The sequence below is a fragment of the Mirounga angustirostris genome, unplaced genomic scaffold (genome assembly GCF_029215605.1).
Source record: "Mirounga angustirostris isolate CCGP_5_RB_7025 unplaced genomic scaffold, mMirAng1.0.hap1 SCAF_16, whole genome shotgun sequence".
NCBI classification, from domain to species: domain Eukaryota; kingdom Metazoa; phylum Chordata; class Mammalia; order Carnivora; family Phocidae; genus Mirounga; species Mirounga angustirostris.
The window spans coordinates 58,155,484-58,176,125 of NW_026991724.1; the positions used below are offsets into that span (position 1 = coordinate 58,155,484).

Consider the following 20,642-nt stretch of genomic DNA (forward strand, 5'->3'; position numbering starts at 1 on the left):
AAATAACCTTAATGTCTCCTAGTTGGGGGAAAGACCATGTAGCCACATAGTGGGATTAATTCCCTGTGGTTGTTTAAGTTTTTTTAAGTTTTATTTATTTACTTGCCAGAGAGAGAGAAAGAGAGAAAGCACAAGCAGGGGAAATGGCAGGCAGAGGGAGACTGGGATCATGACCTGAGCTGAAGGCAGATGCTTAACTGACTGAGCCACCCAGGCGCTCTCTCTCTGTAGTTGTTTAAAAGAGTAAGTAGATTCTTTTCTTTGTGGGATGATCCTTGCTGACAGGATTCCTTGCTTGATGCCATAGTCCTGTCCTCTGGGCCACAGCCAAGGGACCAGAGTGCGGAACAACAGATCAGCGGTCCATGGAATGGTCTCATGGCAGAGTTTTGCTCAATAATGACTCCATGATGTTAGATGACTCAACTGTGCAGACCATGGGCTGCATTCAGCCCACCTATGTGTTGGATGAGTTCACTCATCTTTTTAATTTAATGAGTTGCCATCATTAAGATACTGGGATATTTTATGTTCACGAACATCACTTTTCATTCACTCAACCCTTAAAAAGAACATTCATAGAACATCTGGGATGTGTCACACAATGTTCTAAGTGCTAGAGGCCCAGGGATGAAATAGAAACACACAGTCCCTACCCATCATAGAGTCTACATTCTAGAAGGTGAGGCAGACAAGAAGCAAGAAAAAAAAAAAAAAAATATATATATATATAATGTAATGAGTTCCAGCTTCTTTAGAGAATTTGGAATATCAAAACCTACCAGGCCAACAACTCCATGAGAAGATAGAAAAGTAGGTAAGAGTCAGACTTCAGTGACCCTTGCTGATCAAAGTGTTCATATCAGAGGCTTGCGCCTTCCTGCCTCTTGAAAAGGTGTGGAAATCATCCTCTTAGGGGAAGGGGATATGCTTCAGGCATCCTGGATGTTCCCTGCAATGGCCAGCACATAGTGGGTGCTTTATGAATGTCTGTCTCTTGAGTGATATGACCAGATCTTTGGGAAAAACAAACATATTCATTCATTCATTCATCCATCCCACAGTGGCTGGATTTTATGCCAGGGACTCTTTGTTGAAGACTTTGGACAATTCAAAACTCACATAATTCAAGATTAATCCTAAGAAAAGCTCTTGGCATGTCTCTTCACTAGCTAAAGTGATAGTATAATAACAAGCATAGTTTACAATGTACACAATTGGTCATATTCAAACTTATGGGTTTTTTATTAAAGGAATTTTAAATTGTAAAGCTTCTTCTCATTTCAAAAAATGCCCCCAATGCTCATGATTTCAAATGTTTATAGTTCAGGTTAGCATAAAATATAGCCATGCTAGTATTTATATAAATCTACAGTAATATCCTTCTTGTGACCCCACGTCATAACATAAAAATAGGGTCTTGCCAATAATTCACATATGCTTATATAGCACTCCCATTTCCCCCCAGCCCAAGGTAACCATGAGCCTGAATCCTGGGCACTTTTCCCTTGATTTCCTTTTTGTACATTTTTCCCCTCAGAGATGCTCTGGAAACTCTGCATTAATAATTCCAGTCAGGTTGTAGTCAGGCCCTGCTGTCCTAAGAGCCAAAGTTGCCTCTTAAAAATGACTCTGCAGCTATGGTGAGCACTGTGAATTGTGTAAGACTGATGAATCACAGACCTGTACCCCTGAAACAAATAATACATTATATATTAATTAAAAAAATGACTTTGCAGTTTTCTCCCTCATCTGCTTTCATCCTGAGCTCCCCACAGCCCAGAGAGCTTTGTTTCAGCCAACAGCAGGGCTTTTCCCAGGCAGACTGGTTCTTTGAAGAAGAGAGAGAGGGAGAGAGGGTGAGGGTGGCAAGAGAGGGAAATGAGGAGGAGGGAGGGAGACAGAGTCAGAGAGAGAGGGAAGGAGGGAGAGGGAGAGAGACAGAGACAGAGATAGAAGTAGAGAGGAAGAGGGAGGGAGAGGGAGAGGCAGAGAAAGGGAGGGAGAGAGGCAGAGAGAGAGACATGCATACATAAAGAGACAGAGATAGAGGCAGAGAGAGAGGAAGGGGAGGGAGGGGGAGAGGGAGGGAGAGAGAGAGAGGCAGAGAGAGAGACACAGAGAGAGAGGGAGGGAGGGAGAGAGGGAGAGAGAGGCAGAGGGAGGGATAGAAAGAGGCAGAGAGAGACACACACAGAGACAGAGATAGAGGCAAAGAGGGAGACAGGTAGAGGCGGACAGAGAGACAGACAGAGGGAGGGAGCGAGAGGGAGGGAGAGAGGCAGAGAGGAAGAGCCCTCTCCAGCTAGTCCGCCTAGAGATTCAGCACCACGGACAGCTCAGGCCTGACCGGTTCAGCACCGCGGACAGTGTCAGGAGCCCACTTCTGCCGCTGGCTCTGCCAGATACATGTGTTCTTCTCTCCTCCTCCTCCCTTTTCCTCTTCCTCTTCTTCTTCTTCAAAAATTTTATTTCTTTATTTGAGAGAGAGTGAGCAAAAGAGAGCAGGAGCAGGGGCAGAGGGAGAGGGACAAGCAGACTCCCCGCTGAGCAGGGAGACCGATGCAGGACTCAATCCCAGGACCCTGGGATCGTGATCTGAGCCGAAGGCAGACACTTAACCGACTGAGCCACCCAGGCGCCCCTACGTGTGCTCTTCTGAGCATTCCTGGGCCCACTCCACAACCCTCGCCGCCAGAGTTTCTGAATGCTGATATCTGGGTAACACAGGTTCTCCTGGTGTTAACCTCAAAAAGCACAGACATCAAATACTTAACATGCCCCAAAGAGGGTATTCTGGATTTTCTCACAGACAAAAAATGTGGGTCCTCCTCACTGCATTCACTATAGGGCACTTAGTTGTGCAGGCTCAAAGTCCAAAAGTCTTCCTTCCTTCTTTCCTTTCTCCTACCTCTCACATACCGCCCATCAGGGAGTCCTCTCAGCTCCATCTCTAGAGTGTATCCTGAATCTGTCCACGGCTTTCCACCCCTACTGCTCCACACCACTCCAGTCCACCATCATGTTTTGCTTGGTTTATTCCAGCAACCTCCTAACTGATCTTCCCATTTTACCTCTTGCCCCTTCTAGAGTTTTTCCCACACAACCGTTTCAGTCATGCCTTGAAAATGTAAACTGATTATATCACACCCTTCCTCAATGTCCTTCCATAGTTTCCCAGTGCAGCTACCAATAACATTCAAAGATGTTGCTGTGGCTTTCAAGACCATGGGAGGCTCTCTGATCCTATCTCCCATTACTCTCTCCCTTGCCTGACCACTCTGGTCACAGTGGCCTTCTTGTTGTCTTGGCACCCCGAGCAGCATCTGCAACATAACAGCTGCTTAATAAATATTTGTTGAATTGCTGAATGAGTGAGTGAGTGAATGAGTGAACACCTAGCATTAATTTGTCTTTTCCCAGCTACTCATGGATCCCCAAAGAGATGTCAATAGTACTCAACTCCTGATCAAAGAGCAGTCATAGGTACTGGTCCAGGGTTTGAGAGCTGTGTTGCAAGTCCCCAAGTCCACCCCCAGGTTTGATGATTCACTAGCAGGACTCACAGAACTCATCATATAGGCATCCTCATGATGATGATTTATTATAGTGGAAGAGTATGAATCACAGTCAGCAAAGGGAAAAAGCTCATGCACATGACACATCTTCACCTTTCCGTGGCCTCATGGTAATCAGAGTTTACTTCTCCACCCTTCAACTCGCCATGAAGAGTGAAGATGTGTCACAGCTAGGGTGATGGTGAATTGGGGCCAATAATTCAATCTACCACATCAAGTAGAAGCTTCTAGCTATGATTTATTAATTTTTATTTTATTTCCATTTCCAGGGCGCCTGGGTGGCTCAGTTGGTTAAGTGTCTGCCTTCAGCTCAGGTCATGATCTTAGGGTCCTGGGATGGAGCCTTGTGTCGGGCTCCCTGCTCAGCAGGGAGTCTGCTTCTCCTTCTCCCTCTGCCCTTCCACCCACCACTCAGCTCATTTGTAAATAAAGATCTTTGTGGGTCCCTGAAAAAAAAAATCTAAAAATTTGGTGTAGCTTCCAGGAGAGCAATTTGGCAGGTAGTGATTACACTCTAAAACTTGAACAACAGTGATAATAATAGCAACAATTAGGCACTGTTCTAAGCACCATACAAGCCTGGTTTATTTTTTACCTTAACAGCAGTCTTGGGAGGTGGTAAGCAGAATGAGAAACCGAGGCACAGAGATGCTAAGCGACACACCCAAGGACACACTAGTAGCAAATGGCAGAGCCAGCCTCCGACCCCAGGCGGTCTGGCCTCAGGGTCCCAGGGGCTGCCACACCCCTGCCCTCCCACCCTGACCCGGGTTTGCGGAAGAGGGCATCACCAAGGAGCCTGAGAAAGTTGTTGGCCTTGGCGCGCATCTGCCGCTAGGGAAGTTGGGCATAACCTCCGTGCCCACCAGCGGGGGACGGACGGCTCATCCCACTGCGGCTGACCCAAGGCGGGCGCAGCACCACACCTCCAGCAACTTCACCGCAGCCGCGTCATCCTTGTGCCCCTCCGCTCCTTTCCCTACCCCACTGCAGGCTCCGGCTCCCCGGGAGGGGAGAGGGGAGGCGGCGAGAAGGCCGCCCACCCTCCCCACCTCCCCCCACCCCCACCCCCTCTGCCTCCGCGTCTGCGCAGCTGCGGTCGCCGCGGCTCCAGCTCTGCAGTGCCGGGACTGGGTCTGGTTGGGGAGGGTGAGTCCTTCGAGGGACCCCCGCGGGCGGGAGGCGGGCTTCGAAAAGGGCGGGGGGCGCGGGCGGCGACCCGGGAAGCGCGCACGTAAATGTGTGCGAGCGCGTCCGCGTTTGGCGGTGGGATCGGAGGCATTCCACGGTGCGTGTCCAGGGAGGGGGTCCCCCACTCCATCCGCTGGGAGAGGGCGGGGCTGGGTCCGGGTCGGGTCTGGCCCTGCGCCCAGCGCGGGCTGCCCGGCTGCGCGTGCACGGCCGCTGAATGGCGGCCTCCGCGCGAGGAGGGGAGTGACCCTGCGTTGCGCGCCCTCGTGGTCGCCGAGGACACGTGCGCCCCGGTCTCGCGGGGGGTCTCGGCGTCGCGTCCGCCCTCCCGGTGCGTTCAGCACGCCGCGTCTGTGCGTCGCGTGTCTGGGCGCGCGCGTACCGCCCTGCGGCGGCCGGGCGCGGGCACACGGGCACTGCGGTCGGACGTGCTGCGCCCCCGCCCAGCTCCGATTAGCTGTGTGGCTGTGAGGACCCTCACTGCCCGTAGAATGGGCGGAACAGGGTCTGCCGCGGAGAATTAGGGTGAGGGTTACAGTAGGAAAGGCTTGTGCGTGCGCCGCGAGGCCCGACACCCTGGCGCGCTCCTGGGAACGCGGCTGCCAGGGTTACCGTTGCGGTGGCGGTGGCCCGTTGTTGCAGCCGCTTCCCCCGGGGATGACCCGTCGGCGATTTCGCCGAGAACACGGAGGCTGCGAGGCGTGAATTCCTTCCCACCCCTCCCGCCCCCTCAGGTTTCTCTCTGTCCCTCCCCTCCTCCCTTCTCCATCCAGCCAGATACAGCCTCTTGCGACCTGGACCCCCAGGCTCTTGTCCTCTCCGTCGGTCACTCTCTTCCCTGGCCTTCTTTCCCCTCAGTCTAAACACACGATTACAGCTCATGTTAAAAACAAAACATAACCCCCTACTCCTGCTCCCTCACGAACTTTTCCATCAAGACCAGTGGTTTTTTTTTCTTGGAAAATGTTTATGCTTACAGCCTCCTCTCGCACCCTCTACATACTTCCCAGCGCACACCGAGATTGCAAACTAACAGCCCCACAACCTGCATTAGTTGACTCGCCGACATGTGTCCTCCTTTGAAACATCGGAAAGTATTTTAAAATGTTGAAGATCATCTAAACCTGTAGATTTCCAGTGTTCTCCCGTGAATTCAGAAGATAGACCATGCGCCCACGTTTTCACCGGGCAAGTATTGGTTGGGCTTCTTCAGACAGGGACCGGATCTCTCCTTTGCCACAGTCCCCACCACACCCTATCACCTCTGCCCATCCCAGGCATCAGCTGGCATTTGCTCACGTCCTCCTTACAATAGAGAAGTATTTCTCTAGACCCATATTTCATTTTCACTTTCAAACAGTGAAGTAAAAGCAGGGAGGGACATCTTTTATCTTTTTAGGTCTATCCCAATTTTGTGATCTGCCGAGCTCCTGGAGGTTGAACCTTGCTGCTGGTATCTCTATCTGTGGCAGCACCAGGTCTGCGGCTCTGTTCCTTCCTCTCTGCTTGCTATCCTCCTGCTGCAGGAGAATGTGAGCCGCTGAAGGTGTTGAATTCATCTGCAAATCCCCAGTACTCAGCACAGGTCTCGCCCAAGGTTCTGGCTGAGAAATGCTTTGAAGAAGTCATTTACGTTCAAGCACTCATGGGTGGCAAGTGCTAATGGGGTCCCACAGGAAGTGATGTCTCATCTCAGCCCTGAGGTATGGGCACGGTTCCTAGAAGCCAACACAGAGGGGCAAGGATGAGCCAGCCAGAGGAAAAACCTGTGTGTTCCTCCACTCGTCAGGTACTCACTGTGTATGAAGTCTCCTTTGGTCTCAGCAGAAGCCTCACAATGACTCGGTGAGGTAGCCGCCGTTTCTGTCGACACCCCCACTTTACGAATGGGCACATTGAAATGTGGAGAATTTAAGTGGCCTGCCTAGGGTCACACAGCGAATGCGTGTCAGAGCCAAAAATTCACGCCTTGCCAGGCTGGCAGCCGTGAGCATCCTATTACCACCATTCTTCCCCCACCTTCAACTATTCTGTAAGTCGTCTCAGCAGCACCCACTCTACCATTCCCCTATTCTTTTTCCTTCACATCCCTTCCCTTGTTCCTCTTCTAGCATTTTTATTTAATCCCTGTGGTAGGCAGAAAGATGGTTCCCCAAAGATGCCCATGACCTCATCCCCAGAACCTGTGAATGTGTTGATACAGGGTGAGGGCTGATTAAGGTTGCTGATCAGCTGACTTGGAGGATGGGGGGTGATCCTGGATTCTTCGTGTGGGAGCAAAACAATCACGAGGACCCTTAAAAGTGGAAGGGGCAGGAGAGTCAGAATCACAGTGATGCAGTGTGAGAAAGACTCAAGTGGCCAATGCAGGCTTTAAAGATGGAGGAAGGAGCCATGGAGCCAAGCAATGCAGGTAGCTTAAGATCCTGGAAGAGGCAAGGAAATCGATTCTCTCCCAGAGCCTCCAGGAGGAATGCAGCCCTAAGACACCTTGATTTTATCCCAGTGGGACCCATTTCAGACGTCTGTGCTGCAGAACTATAAGATAATAAGTTTGCATTGTCTTAAGCCACCCAATTTGTGGTAATTTGCTGCAGTAGCCCTAGGAAACTAATACAATATCTAAAGCATCCTTTCAATGTCAGAACTTTATGAACATTGATATTGAAGATACCGCAGAACCGGGTTCAAGCAACACAACAAAATACACACAATGTGCAACTCTCAAAACCAACATTTATTTACATATATACCGAAACAGGCATGTGCAGCAAACCACAAATAAAGTTCCATGAAATTTAAACAGTTTGTATTTTATTTTCGTTTTCTGTTTTAGTGAGGTCTAAAACACACAGAGCAATGGGCATGAAGTGTCCAGTTCAGTGAAGGGAGAGCTCAGTGAATTTGCACAAATGTCTTCACCCATGGGACCACTACTCAGATCAAGATATAGAACATCTCTGGCACCCCGAGAAAGTTCCCCTGCCCCTCCCCCTGTCCCCAGCCCAACACAACCAATAATTGATACCAACATTGATTTCTTTGCCTGTACCACACTTTTTTATTTTTAAGGATTTTATTTATTTATTTGACAGAGAGAGAGAGATAGCGAGAGAGGGAACACAAGCAGGGGGAGTGGGAGAGGGAGAAGCGGGCTTCCCCGCGGAGCAGGAGCTGGATGCGGGGATGGATCCCAGGACCTGAGATCATGACCTGAGCCGAAGGCAGACGTTCAATGACTGAGCCACCCAGGCGCCCCGATAAGATTTTTTTTTTAAAGATTTTATTTATTTATTTGACAGAGAGAGAGATAGCGAGAGCAGAAACACAAGCAGGGGGAGTGGGAGAGGGAGAAGCAGGCTTCCCGCTGAGCAGGGCGCCCGATGCGGGTCTCGATCCCAGGACCCTGGGATCATGACCTGAGCCGAAGGCAGACGCTTAATGACTGAACCACCCAGGCGCTCCTTCACACTTTTTTTTTTTTAAATTAATAAGATCACACATGTGTTCTCCTTTGTGTCTGGCTTTTCTCACTCAGTTTAATACATATATTTTTAGATTCATCCATGTTATTGCATGTATCCTTTTTGTTTGTACCCTTTATTTCTGAGTCATACTCCATCATATGAATAAACTGTGGCTTACTTATCCATTCTCTTGTTGATAGACACCTGGGTTGTCTGTGAATATGAACAGCTGTATTTTATGAATACAGCTGATAGCAACATTTGAGTACAAGTGTCTGTGTGGACATGAGTTTTCCTTTCTCTTGAGTGAGTATCTAGGAGGGAAATTGCTCGTTCAGCTTTAGTAGATGTTTGTCAGATAGTTTTCCAAGTGGCTGAGCCAACATACACTCCCACCAGGACCCCTGAGTCACTGCAATTTTAAAGTCTTTTCTCAATGAATTTTCAAAGGGAAACTTTGTTATAAATGGAAAGCCATTATCCGCCCCCCCCCTTTTTTTAACAGTATTGAGGGTAACCATGAAAATAAGCACAGGAAAACAAACCAATATCCTTACCTTCTGTCTGGATACTTTGAGCAGGAAGCCGCTTGCTCTCTCTTTGAGAGAGAGGACAGAGGGGGAGGGTGTGAGGTGTATTTGCATCAAACACAGACTTTTTCCTTTTTCAGCGGAACCACCTCACATCCATTAGGATGGCTACTATCAAAAAACCCAAGGGTGCCTGGGTGGCTCAGCTGGTTAAGCATCTGCTTTCAGCTCAGATCATGGCCCCAGGGTCCTGGGATCGAGCCCCGTGTTAGGCTCCCTGCTCAGCGGGAACCCTGCTTCTCCCTCTGCCGCTCCTCCTGCTTGTGCTTTCTTGCTCTCCTCTCTCTCTCTCAAATAAATAAATAAAATCTTAAAAAAAAAAAAAACACGCAGAAAACAAGTGTTGTTGAGGATGTGGAGAAAAGGGAACCCTTGTGCACCGTTGGGAACGTGAATTGGTGTGGCTGCTCTGGAAAACAGTGTGGAGGTTCCTGGAAGAAACTAAAAACAGAATTGCCCTACGACCCGGCAATTCCACTGCAGGGCACATACCCCAAAGAAATGGAAGTAGGGTCTCAGAGAGATATTTGCACACCCACATTCATAGCAGCATTATTCACAGTGGCTACAGCATTGGATGGACAAGCAAATATGTGTTATTCAGCCTTAAGAAGGAGGGAACCTCAGACAGGAGCTCCACCGTGGATGAACCCTGACGACATTATGCAGCGTGACCTAGCGAGGCACCAAAGGACAAATACTGTGTGATCCCACTTATGTAGGTAGCTAGGGTAGTCAGACTCCTAGAGATGGAAAGTGGGATGGTGGTGCCCGGGGCTGGGGGCTGGGCGTGGCGTTCAATGGGGACAGAGTCTCAGGTGAGCAGGAGTTAGGAGGTTGGATGGTGGTCGTGGCCGCAGGGCACTGTGAATGGATTCATTCAGTATCACTGAGCTGCACACTGGAAAATGGCTAAGATGGTGGATTTTGTGTTAGGTGTATTTTTACTCAAATTTTAAAAAGTATTTAATTTATTTTGAGAGAGAGGGTGTGAGTGGGGGAGGAGCAGAGGGAGAGGGACAAGCAGACTCCCCACTGGGCGCAGAGCCTGTCCCGGGCTGGATCCCAGGACCCTGATCACGACTTGAGCCGAAATGAAGAGTCGGACGCTTAACCCACTGCGCCACCTGGGCGCCCTTAACTCAATTTTTAGAAAGAAATAAAAGAGGGTACCGAAGAGCGGGGGAACCTTGCCTCGGTGGGGTTCATTGTTGTTTAGTCCCGGGTGCGTCTAGGATCACCTCCTGGGCTGTCCAGGAGGAGGGAAAATGTAGGGATGGTGGTGGTGGAGGCCTTGAGGCCATGTCAGGAGCCTGCCCTGCACCGCTGTGTGGAGCATTGAAAGCATCCTGACCAGAGGGGCTCTTGAGGAGCATGGACTGGGGAGTGCGGCGAGGGAAGGGGATCGGCAGGGTCAATGGCGGAGTGGGCCAGAGGGTGAAGACAGAGGGTGGAGAACAGAGCGGGGCAGCATTTTCTAAGACAAGAGCAGGTGCGCTTAGTGGTCCGCTGGATGTGCAGGTGACGAGACAAAAATCAGGACAGTGATGCCTGTGGACACTGTTGGGGACGATGGTGGAGCCCGGGTCAAGAGCAGGGGCCCCAGGAGGCAGGCTGTGCTGGGGGCTGGGGACAGAGGGCACCGGTGTCTGGGGAATTGCATTCAGATTTGGGTTTCGAGGGTTTTGAGCTGCCCCTGTCCGCAAGGAAGACCTCCGTGATGATGAGTAACGTAGAAGCAATGAGCACATTCTGCATCTCCGTAGTGTATGTGTTAGTTTCTGATATGAAAGCATTTCAGAGCTACTCACGGGCACAGGGATACCCCTGAGAGCCACATCTCCCCCTTTTCCAGGTTCAGAAATCATCCTTTGTTTGCTCTGACCCCCTTTTGTCTGTCCTTTTCCTTCACTGTAGAAGTGTTTTTTATTTTATTTTATTTTATTTTATTTATTTTATTTTTTTAATTTAATTTAATTTAATTTAATTTAATTTAATTTAATTTAATTTAATTTAATTTAATTTTAATCTATTTTTAAAGTAGGTTCCACGCCCAATGTGGAGCTTGAACTCATGCCCCCCGGGACCAAGAGTCATGCTCTACCCACTGAGCCCTCCAGGCGCCACCGCAGAAGTATTTTAGAGCAAATCTCAGCCATCATGTCAGTTGACCCTTACACACTACAAAAACATCTCTAAAAAAATAAGATGGATATTTTCTTACCTGTCCATAAGACCATTTCCACACCCAACAGAAGCGATGAGAGTGCCCTGACGTCATCGAATACCCAGTCCATAATCAATTCCCTTGATTGTCTTTAAAAAGTTTTTTTTTTGTTTTGTTTCACACCAGGTTTCTTTGACTCTGACTCCAAACATGGTCCCCACATGCTTTTGATTGTTCAGTCGCTAATGTCTCTTTGACTCTAGACTATATGCCCTGTGGTTTCTAAATTTGATATAACAATTTTTATTTGTATAAAACTAAAGAAGAAAATGCTTTAAAAAGCTTTTATTTTCCCTATACCAAGAGAATTTACTCCTTTAAAAAAGATCACTATTCACGAGGGCCGCCGGTAGGTTAATATAATGCAAGGTTGATAATGCAGACAGATCTCTAGAATAAGAACATAAACCAGATTTAGGGTCTCAAGGTAAAGGGTAACACAGTGTAGTCCAGACAGCTCCTTGCAAACAACCTCCTGAAGTTTGGGTTGACAAGATCTAGAATGAGAATACTAAAGAACATCTCGTTTTAAATTAGACTTTTAACCCCTCACCTGGGGAATGCTTCTCGGTTTTCTTTTATGCCAACAAAGGAGAAAGTTGGGGCTGCTGGGGGTTGGTGGAAAGACTGTGACCCTTTTCTCTGCAACCGGGGGGGATCTGGGGGCAACTCTGTCTTCCTAAAACCTTCTGGCTATGTGCTTTGGGCTGTGGAATGAACCTGTGTGTGAATGTGCCGTTCTCTGGCCCCCACCTCGAAATTCCTCTTCAGTTTCTTGCTTTATTTGTCTCTGGGGCACTTATCACTTGGCATGCCGTCTCTCCTCGCCCAGGGCCCGCTAGAATGCAAGCCCCCACGGGAGCAGGGAGCCTGCTTCCATCACTGCTGTGTCTCCGGCACCTACAGATGGTGCCTGGCACACAGATGACACTCTGTAAATATTTGTGGAATGACGAAATGTTTGTCAGCCCCCCAGGTTCTGAATCCTGTGCCCAGGGAACCCAACGCGAGCAGGAGGAGGACGAGCGGCTTGCCTTGGAAACTCTCCATCCCAGGAAGATGCAGAGCCTCAGGCCGGAGCAGATTCGGGGGCTGCTGGAGCCCGAGAGGGCCAAGACGCTGCTTCCCCGGGAGAGCAGGGCCTGGGAGAAGCGTGCCGCCCTCGCCAAAGACTGGGTGGCTGTGGAGGTTGGGGCCACCAACTGTGACGGTGACGAGAAAGGTGAGGGTCCGGCGTCCCATGGGCGGTGGGGGGAAGGTTGTGGCAGAGCCTCTGGAAAGACACAACACTCATCCCTTCACTCGTTCAGTGGACAGATATTTATGGAGCCCTGTGTCCATCAGCCTTTGCTGGGTAGCAGGTGGCCCCGAAACTTAGTGGCTTATAGCAACAGTCATTTCTCTGCTCAGGATTCTGCAGGTCAGCATATGACGCGGCCTCAGGGGACAGCCTGCATTTGCCCGAAAATCCACGGTGAGCTGGCTGGGGCAGCTGGTTGACCTCACTTGCGGGTCTGGCTGGTTTGAGGGTGCTGACTTTGGGCTCCTTGTCTCCTGCAGGCGAGCCCAGGCGTATTCTCCTGAGGATGGTTGCAGGGAAAGGGAGGGAAAACTTCAATTCGCAAGCACTTTTTAAGCTGTCCTGGCTGCCCAGTTGCTCACAGGTCATGGGTTAAAGTGAGCTGCGTGGTCAAGTTCAGTATCACTGAGGGAGGGGGCTGCCCAGGGGTGTGGACACAGGGATCGGTGAACAAGTGGAAGGCCATTTGGAACAAAAATCCACCACAAGCACCTACTATGTACCAGGTGCTCGGGATCTAGCCGCAAACAAGATGGCCCCAGTAGAGCTGGTTTTAGTGGAGAAACAGACAATAAACAAGCAACGAAATAAAAAGAAGAGCAATGTCTGACGAGGGTTCCAAAGACAGTAAAATGGGATGATTGACGGGGAGGGACCCAAGTGTGGTCAGGGAGGGTGAGAGAGGCAGGAGAAGGGGTCGTTTATTCTAAGAGCCGGCGGAGGCACGGGGGAAGAAGGTAGAGACCAGCCGGGGCCAGCAAGTGATGGGCGTCTCGGAGACCGCCGCACAGCGTATGTTAGCTGAATATTGGGAAGCCGCCAGACGGTTTTGCAGAGGAGGAAGACAGGATCTCATTTGTGTTTCAAGAAGATTCTGCCAACTCAGTGGCTCTCAACCGGGGGCCATGTTGCATCCCACCTCCCCTCCCCAGGGGACGTTTGGCAAAGTCTGGAGTTTGGGTTATCTGAATGGCGAAGGTGCTACCGCCACAAAGTGGGTCGAGGCAATGCTGCTAGGCAGAGGACAAGGACCCACCCTACGAGGCCCGGGACCCACCCCCACTACGAGGAGTTACGCAGCTTGCAAGGTCAATGGCGCCCAGGTTGAGAAAGCCTGCATCCAGCTGTGTGTGAGGATGAACTGTAGGATTAGGAGGTCGGAGTGGAAGCTGGGAGGCCAGATAGGAGTTTCCTGCAACCATCTGGGAGAGAGATGACCAAGCCCACATGTGGCAGTTGGTGGACATAAGAGATATTGGGGACACATCTGGGAGGGAGAATCGGAGTTCTTGCAGATGGATGTGCGGAGGGGAGGACAAGAGAGATTCCCAGGATAACTCCTGGGGTTGGGGCTCAAACAGCTGGACCAAGGGTGGGATCCCTGAAAGGCTGGAGCTTCTACTTGGGGCGGGGTCTTTCCTTCTCCCACAGGGGACAAGCAGGCCTGGGACGGAGGTGTGGATGATATGGGTGTCAGTTCTGGTAGTGAGGAGGAGGTTGGGGGGCTCCTAGCGGAGCCTGGGTGCAGGAGGAGTGGAAAATGCCGATCTTTGGCCTGACCCCTAGTTCTATCCAGCTAAGGGGTGAGAAGGTTGTTGAAGTTCAAATATGGGGAGATGTCTACACTGGTGGCTGGAAGCTGGGCAAGCCTGCTTCATCCTGGCTTAATTCCACACTTTTTCCTCTGCTCCCTCACTCAGTTTTTGCAGGAGGCACGTAGAGAAGGGACAGTTTTACCCATTTGACAGGTGAAGGAACAGAGGCTCAGGTGGCAGATCACATCAGGTGACCCACTTTAAGTCTTCTGGGTAATGACAGAAACAGGATCAGAATTCAGGTCTTGTATTCTCTCTGCACCACCTGAACCACGTGGGCCAGAATGTGTGTGTGCACGTGAGTGTGACAGGAAAGAGAACAGGGTAGGATGCAGGTGGGACGAGCAGGCAGAGCCCTCCCTCCCACCCCCCAGCTGCCCTGGTCACTGACTCGTGGTCCTGTCTCCTGTGCTCAGGTCTGTCTTCTCAAGAGCCTGGGCTGGCCCAGGAGTGGAACGCAGTGGAGGGAGATGACGAGTCAGAAGACTCTCAGGTAAGTTGGGGGTTCCCTCCTCTTTCCCAGATGCCCCGCCCCACAGATCTCAGTGGGTTGTCCATTCCTTTCCTCAGCTTGGAATTTCCCCAACCAAGCAGTGTCCCATGGGAAACAGGACATAGTCTGGTGGTAGTCAGACATGGAGTGGAGGGTCTCCATGTGATGTGGATCTCCCTCCACACATACCCGCCAACCCTTCACTCATAAACTCAAATTAGCCATTCATTCACCTGCCTCCTCATTCATCTGCCCAACCTTTCATTTGCCTACTCATCCATATACGCATTCCATCCCTCCCTCTGTCCGTCTGTCCATTCATGTACCTCCTGTGTCTATCTCCTTATCCATCCGCCCACTGATCCGCCCGTCCACTCACCCGTCTGATCATCCACCGACTCATCGAACACCCATCAACCATTTACTGTCCTCTCATCCACCCAACCTTTCATTCGCCTGCACGTCATGCATACATCCAGTTACTGTGTACTTACCCACCCACCCACCCATCCATATGCAGTCACTCCACTCCATTGCCATATATCCTTGTAGACGTTTTTCCCCTTGGAAACTGAGACTAGTTGGGATTTTTGTGCAAGGGATTTGTTGAGGGTGCTGTGCTCTCAGGAGGAACCTGTAGGTGGTGAGGAAGCTGGAAAGAGTGAGACGGAGTTTAATTGGGGTCCAGCCTGGGCCCCATCCCACGGGGAGCTCTGGAGCAACAATAGTCCTCATCCTCCTCTGAGCCGGTGGGGAGCCTGTTACGTCCCTTCACTGGTGTGGACGACCTCCCCTGTGATTCTCTAGGGGAATTTCCCGGAAGGGGGCAATCATAAATATAAGCGCTGAACCATAGTTAGCAGCCGATATGCACAGCAGTTGGAAGAGCGACAAAGGGGAACCAGGTGAGGCAGGGTTGGGTCTATTATTAGTGGTACGTGGTGTGTGTGTGTGTGTGTGTGTGTGTGTGTAAAACTTCTGCATTGCAGATGACCTGTATTTATTATGCTTTCTTAACTTTATACTCTGCTTTAAAAAGTTGCCATAAATATTTCTAATGAAGTGCACAGATCAGTGAGTATGTATACCAACACCCTGATGGAGATATCAAGCGCTGCCATTATCCTAGAAAATTCCTTCATCTTCCTTTCTAGTCTCTCTCACTCCCCCACCCCAAGACAACCACATTTCTGATTTCGGCTCATATAGATTAGTTTTGCCTATTGTTGAGCTTCGAATAAATAGAGTCCTACAATAACTCACATATATTTCTTAAAACCCAAAAAAGAGATTATAGCAAAATTATTATCCTGCCATTTGGTGTCTTCATAATAAATATTCTGGATAACTTTCCATATATATATTTATTTAATTTATATATATATATTTTTTTATTTACTTTTTTTTTTAAAGATTTTATTTATTTATTTGACAGAGACAGAGATAGCGAGAGCAGGAACACAAGCAGCGGGAGTGGGAGAGGGAGAAGCAGGCCTCCCCCCGAGGAGGGAGCCCGATGTGGGACTCGATCCCAGGACCCTGGGATCATGACCTGAGCCGAAGGCAGACGCTTAACGACTGAGCCACCCAGGCGCCCTTTTTAATTTACTTTTTACAGCTGCCAAATATTTTGTGGTTGGTATGCTGTGTCATACCCATTTCCTCAACTGATGAATTGTCAGATTTTGGTGTTGTGATTGCCACAGAAAAATAAATATTTGTCAAGTTGTCCTATTTTTCTATAGCATGAATTATGAGGAACTTCATAAAAATCTGTATGTTCTGGTCCTAGCCAAGATCTACTGCATTAGAAAATCCAAGGGAGGAGCCCCGATATTCGAAAAATATCCTCCAAGTTTTTCAGAGGCTTTGCCAGGTCTCAGAGCTGCTTAGGTTGAACATTTCATAGTATATGCTCCATCCATTTCTCTTCTTTTTCAGGATTTTTTTTTCATGTCGCCACTGCCTGGCTTTCCAGATAACTCCCTATGTCATATCCATTCCCCAAACTTTCCTGATATTTTAAGACCTGTTGCACTCTACTCATCACTATTTTGGAGAAGAATTGTCACCATTAACCGTTTTGTCTTCCCATCCTTCATCATGGTATGTCTTTCTGTTCCTGCGTTCATTTGACAAAGATTTACAGAGCTCATACTCTGTGCCAGGCAAGAAACAGTGCTGGCCCCTCTGTTTCTAATATTTGTACTTTTTTTTTTCTCTGTTCCAGGGCTTTGTGGAGTGGTCGAAAGCTCCACAACAAACGACCATAGTCTTGGTAGTGTGTGTCCTGTTTTTGTTCCTGGTTTTAACAGGGATGCCTATGATGTTCCACATTTAACTACAGTGATGACGACTGTTCTGAAATAGATGCACTGTTTCTTGTTAAGGAAATGTCTTGGTTAAAAATCAGGAATAGGTTATTAGCAAATGCCTTTTAAACATCTATCAAGAAAAAAAATTTTTTTTTGTATTTAACCTTTTGGGGTGAGGTTTTGCATTATGGTATTTCATTGAACTTAAGACATTGTTGATTGTAAAACACATATTATTTTATATACGACTGAGAAAGGAAAATATGCTGCTTCATCGTAAGATGCCACCAACCGGAAGATGCATCCCTGCTTCAGAGAGGACGAAAAAATGTGCAACTTGGGATTGATGAAATCTGGTAGACTTCTTAATATCACATCATCTTTGTAGTCTTAGGATCATGGTGCACCAGTCTTTCCAGACCCTGAATTGTACTTCATGATATTTTATGTATGACTCTCGCCTCTCTCTTCATATGTAAGATTGGTGCTATATTTGTCACGTTTTGGTAACATGGCCAGACTTGCATCATAGAAGGACGTCACTTTTATTGTTGTCTAAACCTTAGAATAGTTTCCGTAGCTTAAGAAGTATCACTTCCTTGACATTTTGAAAGAATTTACCAGTAATCAGGGCCTGGAGCTCTGGGGAGAAAGTTTCAGCTAAATTCTTGGGGGGCTTTCTCAGTTTCTTCCCATGTTATCGGTTTATGAATACTTTTTACCTCATTAATTTTGGTGATTTATATAGCGTTTTTGTTTTTTTTTTAATGCCCTAGGAAATTCTTCATTCCATTGAACTTTTCAGATTATTGGCTGAATTATGAATACTATTCTATAATTAAATGAAAAACTTCTCTTTATTTTGTTCTAACCCCTTTCTTCCTTTCAACTTCTGTTTGTGGTTGGCCCACTATTAGATTTATCGAAGTTTTACCTCATCTACGATTACTTTTCCAAGAACTAGCATTGGGATTTATTTATATCCATATTTCTCTAGTTTGTAATTTGTTTTCCATTAATACGTATGGGGTTTATTTATTTTTTTTTATTATTTCTATCTCTTGTCTGTTTTTACATTGAGTAATTAATTCATTTATAATCTCTTCTTACAAAATTATTTGCTAAACTAGTGTACTTAATAATAAATGTACTTCTCTGATTGTAGCCTTGGCCACATCTTAAAGTTTGGTAATTTGTGTTCTTGTTTATGTTGTTGCCTAAATGTTATATTGTAGTGTTTCTACAATATAAAGAGTACTTTAAACTCAGTGATCAGGTTTATTTAAAAATAGTTTTGTTTTAATGATTTACTGCACAGTGAAAATGTGGCCTCTAATATATCTGCTTTCAACACCCTTTTAAAAGCTTTTATTGTGGCCTGCAACACGTCCAATGTTTGTACATGTTTTATGGACATTTAAGGTGAATATGTATTTTCAGTCTGTAGGATTCGAAACTCTACATGTCTGTTAATTAACTCAGTCTTATCAGTTATATTGCTTAGATTCATGTGTTATTTAATTCTGGCTCACCTTATCTGTCAAAAACCAGTAAGGTTATGTGAAAATCTGTTCGTATGACTGTGTTTGTCAATGTATTTTTGTAACCTTTGCTTTATGTATTCAGCCACTGTGTCATCTGCTGCACATAGTTACAGCACTGTTATGTCTTTGCCAATTAAAGAATACATGCAAGACACTAAGCACAATACCAGCAGACGGTAGCCACGCAATAAATGTTAGTTAAAACCTGATTCTGAATCCTTTGTGAAATAGAAAATGATCGTCTTTAAACCAATTCAATCCTTTGGCTTTTATTTTACCTTGTCTGATAGAGTTTGGTATTTCCATCCTGTTCTTTTTAAATTCATCTGTGTGTGTGTGTGTACGTGTGTGTATTTAGACTCTTTGTATCATTTTGTTTTAATAGGACTTCCAGTGGCCTCTCCTGAGTTTGCCAAAGAAATCAGGGCCGGGAGAAGTATGGGACTCTGTCTCTCCCCATCCTTCCCTCCAGCTGATTGCATCCAACGAGCAACAACAGACAGTTAAAAGAAACACAAGCCTCAGCTGCTACATTCATTAGGATTTATTGGTTGCAAATAACAGAAGCTCAATTCAAATGAGCTTAAGCTCGTTGGTGACTAATTATTGATTCATGTTACGCCACCACAGTTCGGGATGAAATTGGCTTAATTTATAGCATCCGCACTGGCCTTCTGCTGTTTGAACGAGCCCATCATGCGCCTGCCTCCGGACCTTTGCACTGCCTCCGGAACGGACCTCTGCCCGGAATGCTCTTCCCCCAGAAGCTGACGTGGCTCCCTCACCTCCTGCAGTGCTCCGCTCCAACGTCTCCTCAGAGAGGCCTCCCCCACCGTCCCCAAACAGCACCTCCCTCCGCTGGTCACTGTCTGCATAACTGTATCACCACCTGACCATTATGGGGTCATGAGGTTCTGGTCTGTCCTCCTCTGCCGGGTCTCCCTGGAGGAACTGAGTCCAGGAAGGTTGAGTTGGGGGAGGGGAGAGTTCAGCCTGCATTTCCCAGGAACTCTCTCCACGCCAGCTGGTGGGGCCCCAACCCTTTCCGACCCCCTGCCCCATGCGCTTGAAGCTGCCCTGTCCCCTCCTGGAACCGACCCAGGGTGGTATCTGTACATAGTATCTGGGGAACACAGTGGGGGGGGGCGTCACGTAAGTTGGCAAATATGGCCAATCTAAAACCCTAAGGAGGAACCTGGCATGCGTGGTGTGAGGCTGGCGGGCTGGCGGCGCCGCGGTGTTCCTTGATTGCCGGTTCCTTTTCCCCCTCACCCCATCCGGCATTTCGAAAGCTCTGCAACAGGTGTCTTCCGCAGCGCGCCTCCCGGAGCTCAGCTCCTCCCCCGCCGTGGACCCCGGGCCCCGCCCACGGCCCCGCCCACGGCCCCGCCCACTCGCGCAGAGCCCAGCGACCTCCAGCCCTTCCGCCGCAGAGGGTCAGTTTCCCCTGCCTTCTGCGGTGACGGAACTCAGCCCCATGTCTGTCAACTAGGTTCCCATTCCACTCATTCATCCATTCACCCAGCACTCCCTGAGCACCTACTGTGTGCAGAGCACCTCAGCTGGGCGAAGGTCAGAAGGAGGAGTCTGACTGTGCGGCCCATGACCCTGAATGGCTCTAGGGTCGGAGCTGGGGATGTTCAACTATTCACTCATTCAGTATTTCTTGAGGACCTACCGTGTGCTGACACCTGAATTGGGAGGCGTCTGGGGCATAGGGATGAACAGGCTGTGTCCTCCCTGAATCTGAATGACTCCAGGGCTGATGCTGGTATGTACGATTGTTCAGTCACCTAGAGCTTCTTAAGGACCTACTATGTGCTGAGGCTTGGGCTAGACAGTTTGGATCACAGGAAGGAACCAGGATGCATGCTCTCTGATCCAGGGCTGGTGCTAAGGATATTCACTTATTCATTAATTTACATGCCCTATTAATTTATATCTCCTAAGGACCTATTGTGTGCTGATGCTTGGGCTGGGTGATGTCTGGGGTACAGGAAGGAACCAGCTGTGTGGTCTCTGACCCTGAATGACTCCAGGGCTGATGCTGGGATGTACAACTAGTCACCCAGTACTTCATGAGGACCTACTCTGTGCTGAGGCCTGAGTGATGTCTGGCGCACGGAGAAGACTCAGACACGAGTCTTGACTCTGTAAGGCAGGTCAGGGATTTTTCACTCATTCGTCTATTCATGTGAGATTTCCCGAGGACCTACTGCGTGCCAAGGCCTGTGCAGATAATGCCAGGGCAAAAGTAAAGGCACACATCGTGTCCTCCTTGGCCCCTCACCAGCTTCCTTGGTAGGACTGAGAGCCAAGGAAGCTGGTGGACAGGAAGACAG

General features: G+C 48.5%; 1 protein-coding gene across 9 annotated transcripts in view; it reads left to right on the top strand.

The window, feature by feature from the left end:
- The window catches only part of SMIM17 (small integral membrane protein 17), a 25,552-nt gene extending 7,003 nt beyond the window's left edge, over window positions 1-18,549 (top strand). For 7 of the 9 annotated variants that reach the window (XM_064580562.1, XM_064580569.1, XM_064580567.1 and 4 more), the window contains 4 exons: window positions 12,022-12,275; window positions 14,365-14,441; window positions 16,383-16,547; window positions 16,672-18,549. In XM_064580562.1, coding sequence (XP_064436632.1) covers window positions 12,113-12,275; window positions 14,365-14,441; window positions 16,383-16,547; window positions 16,672-16,782 — 516 coding nt within the window. In that variant the 5' untranslated portion in view covers window positions 12,022-12,112 and the 3' untranslated portion in view covers window positions 16,783-18,549. Of the gene's footprint in view, window positions 1-9,117; window positions 12,276-14,364; window positions 14,442-15,248; window positions 15,347-16,382; window positions 16,548-16,671 lie in introns of those variants that run through there. The other 2 variants (XR_010408024.1, XM_045870634.3) reach the window with 2 other exon arrangements.
- The last annotated feature ends 2,093 nt before the right edge of the window (window positions 18,550-20,642 follow it).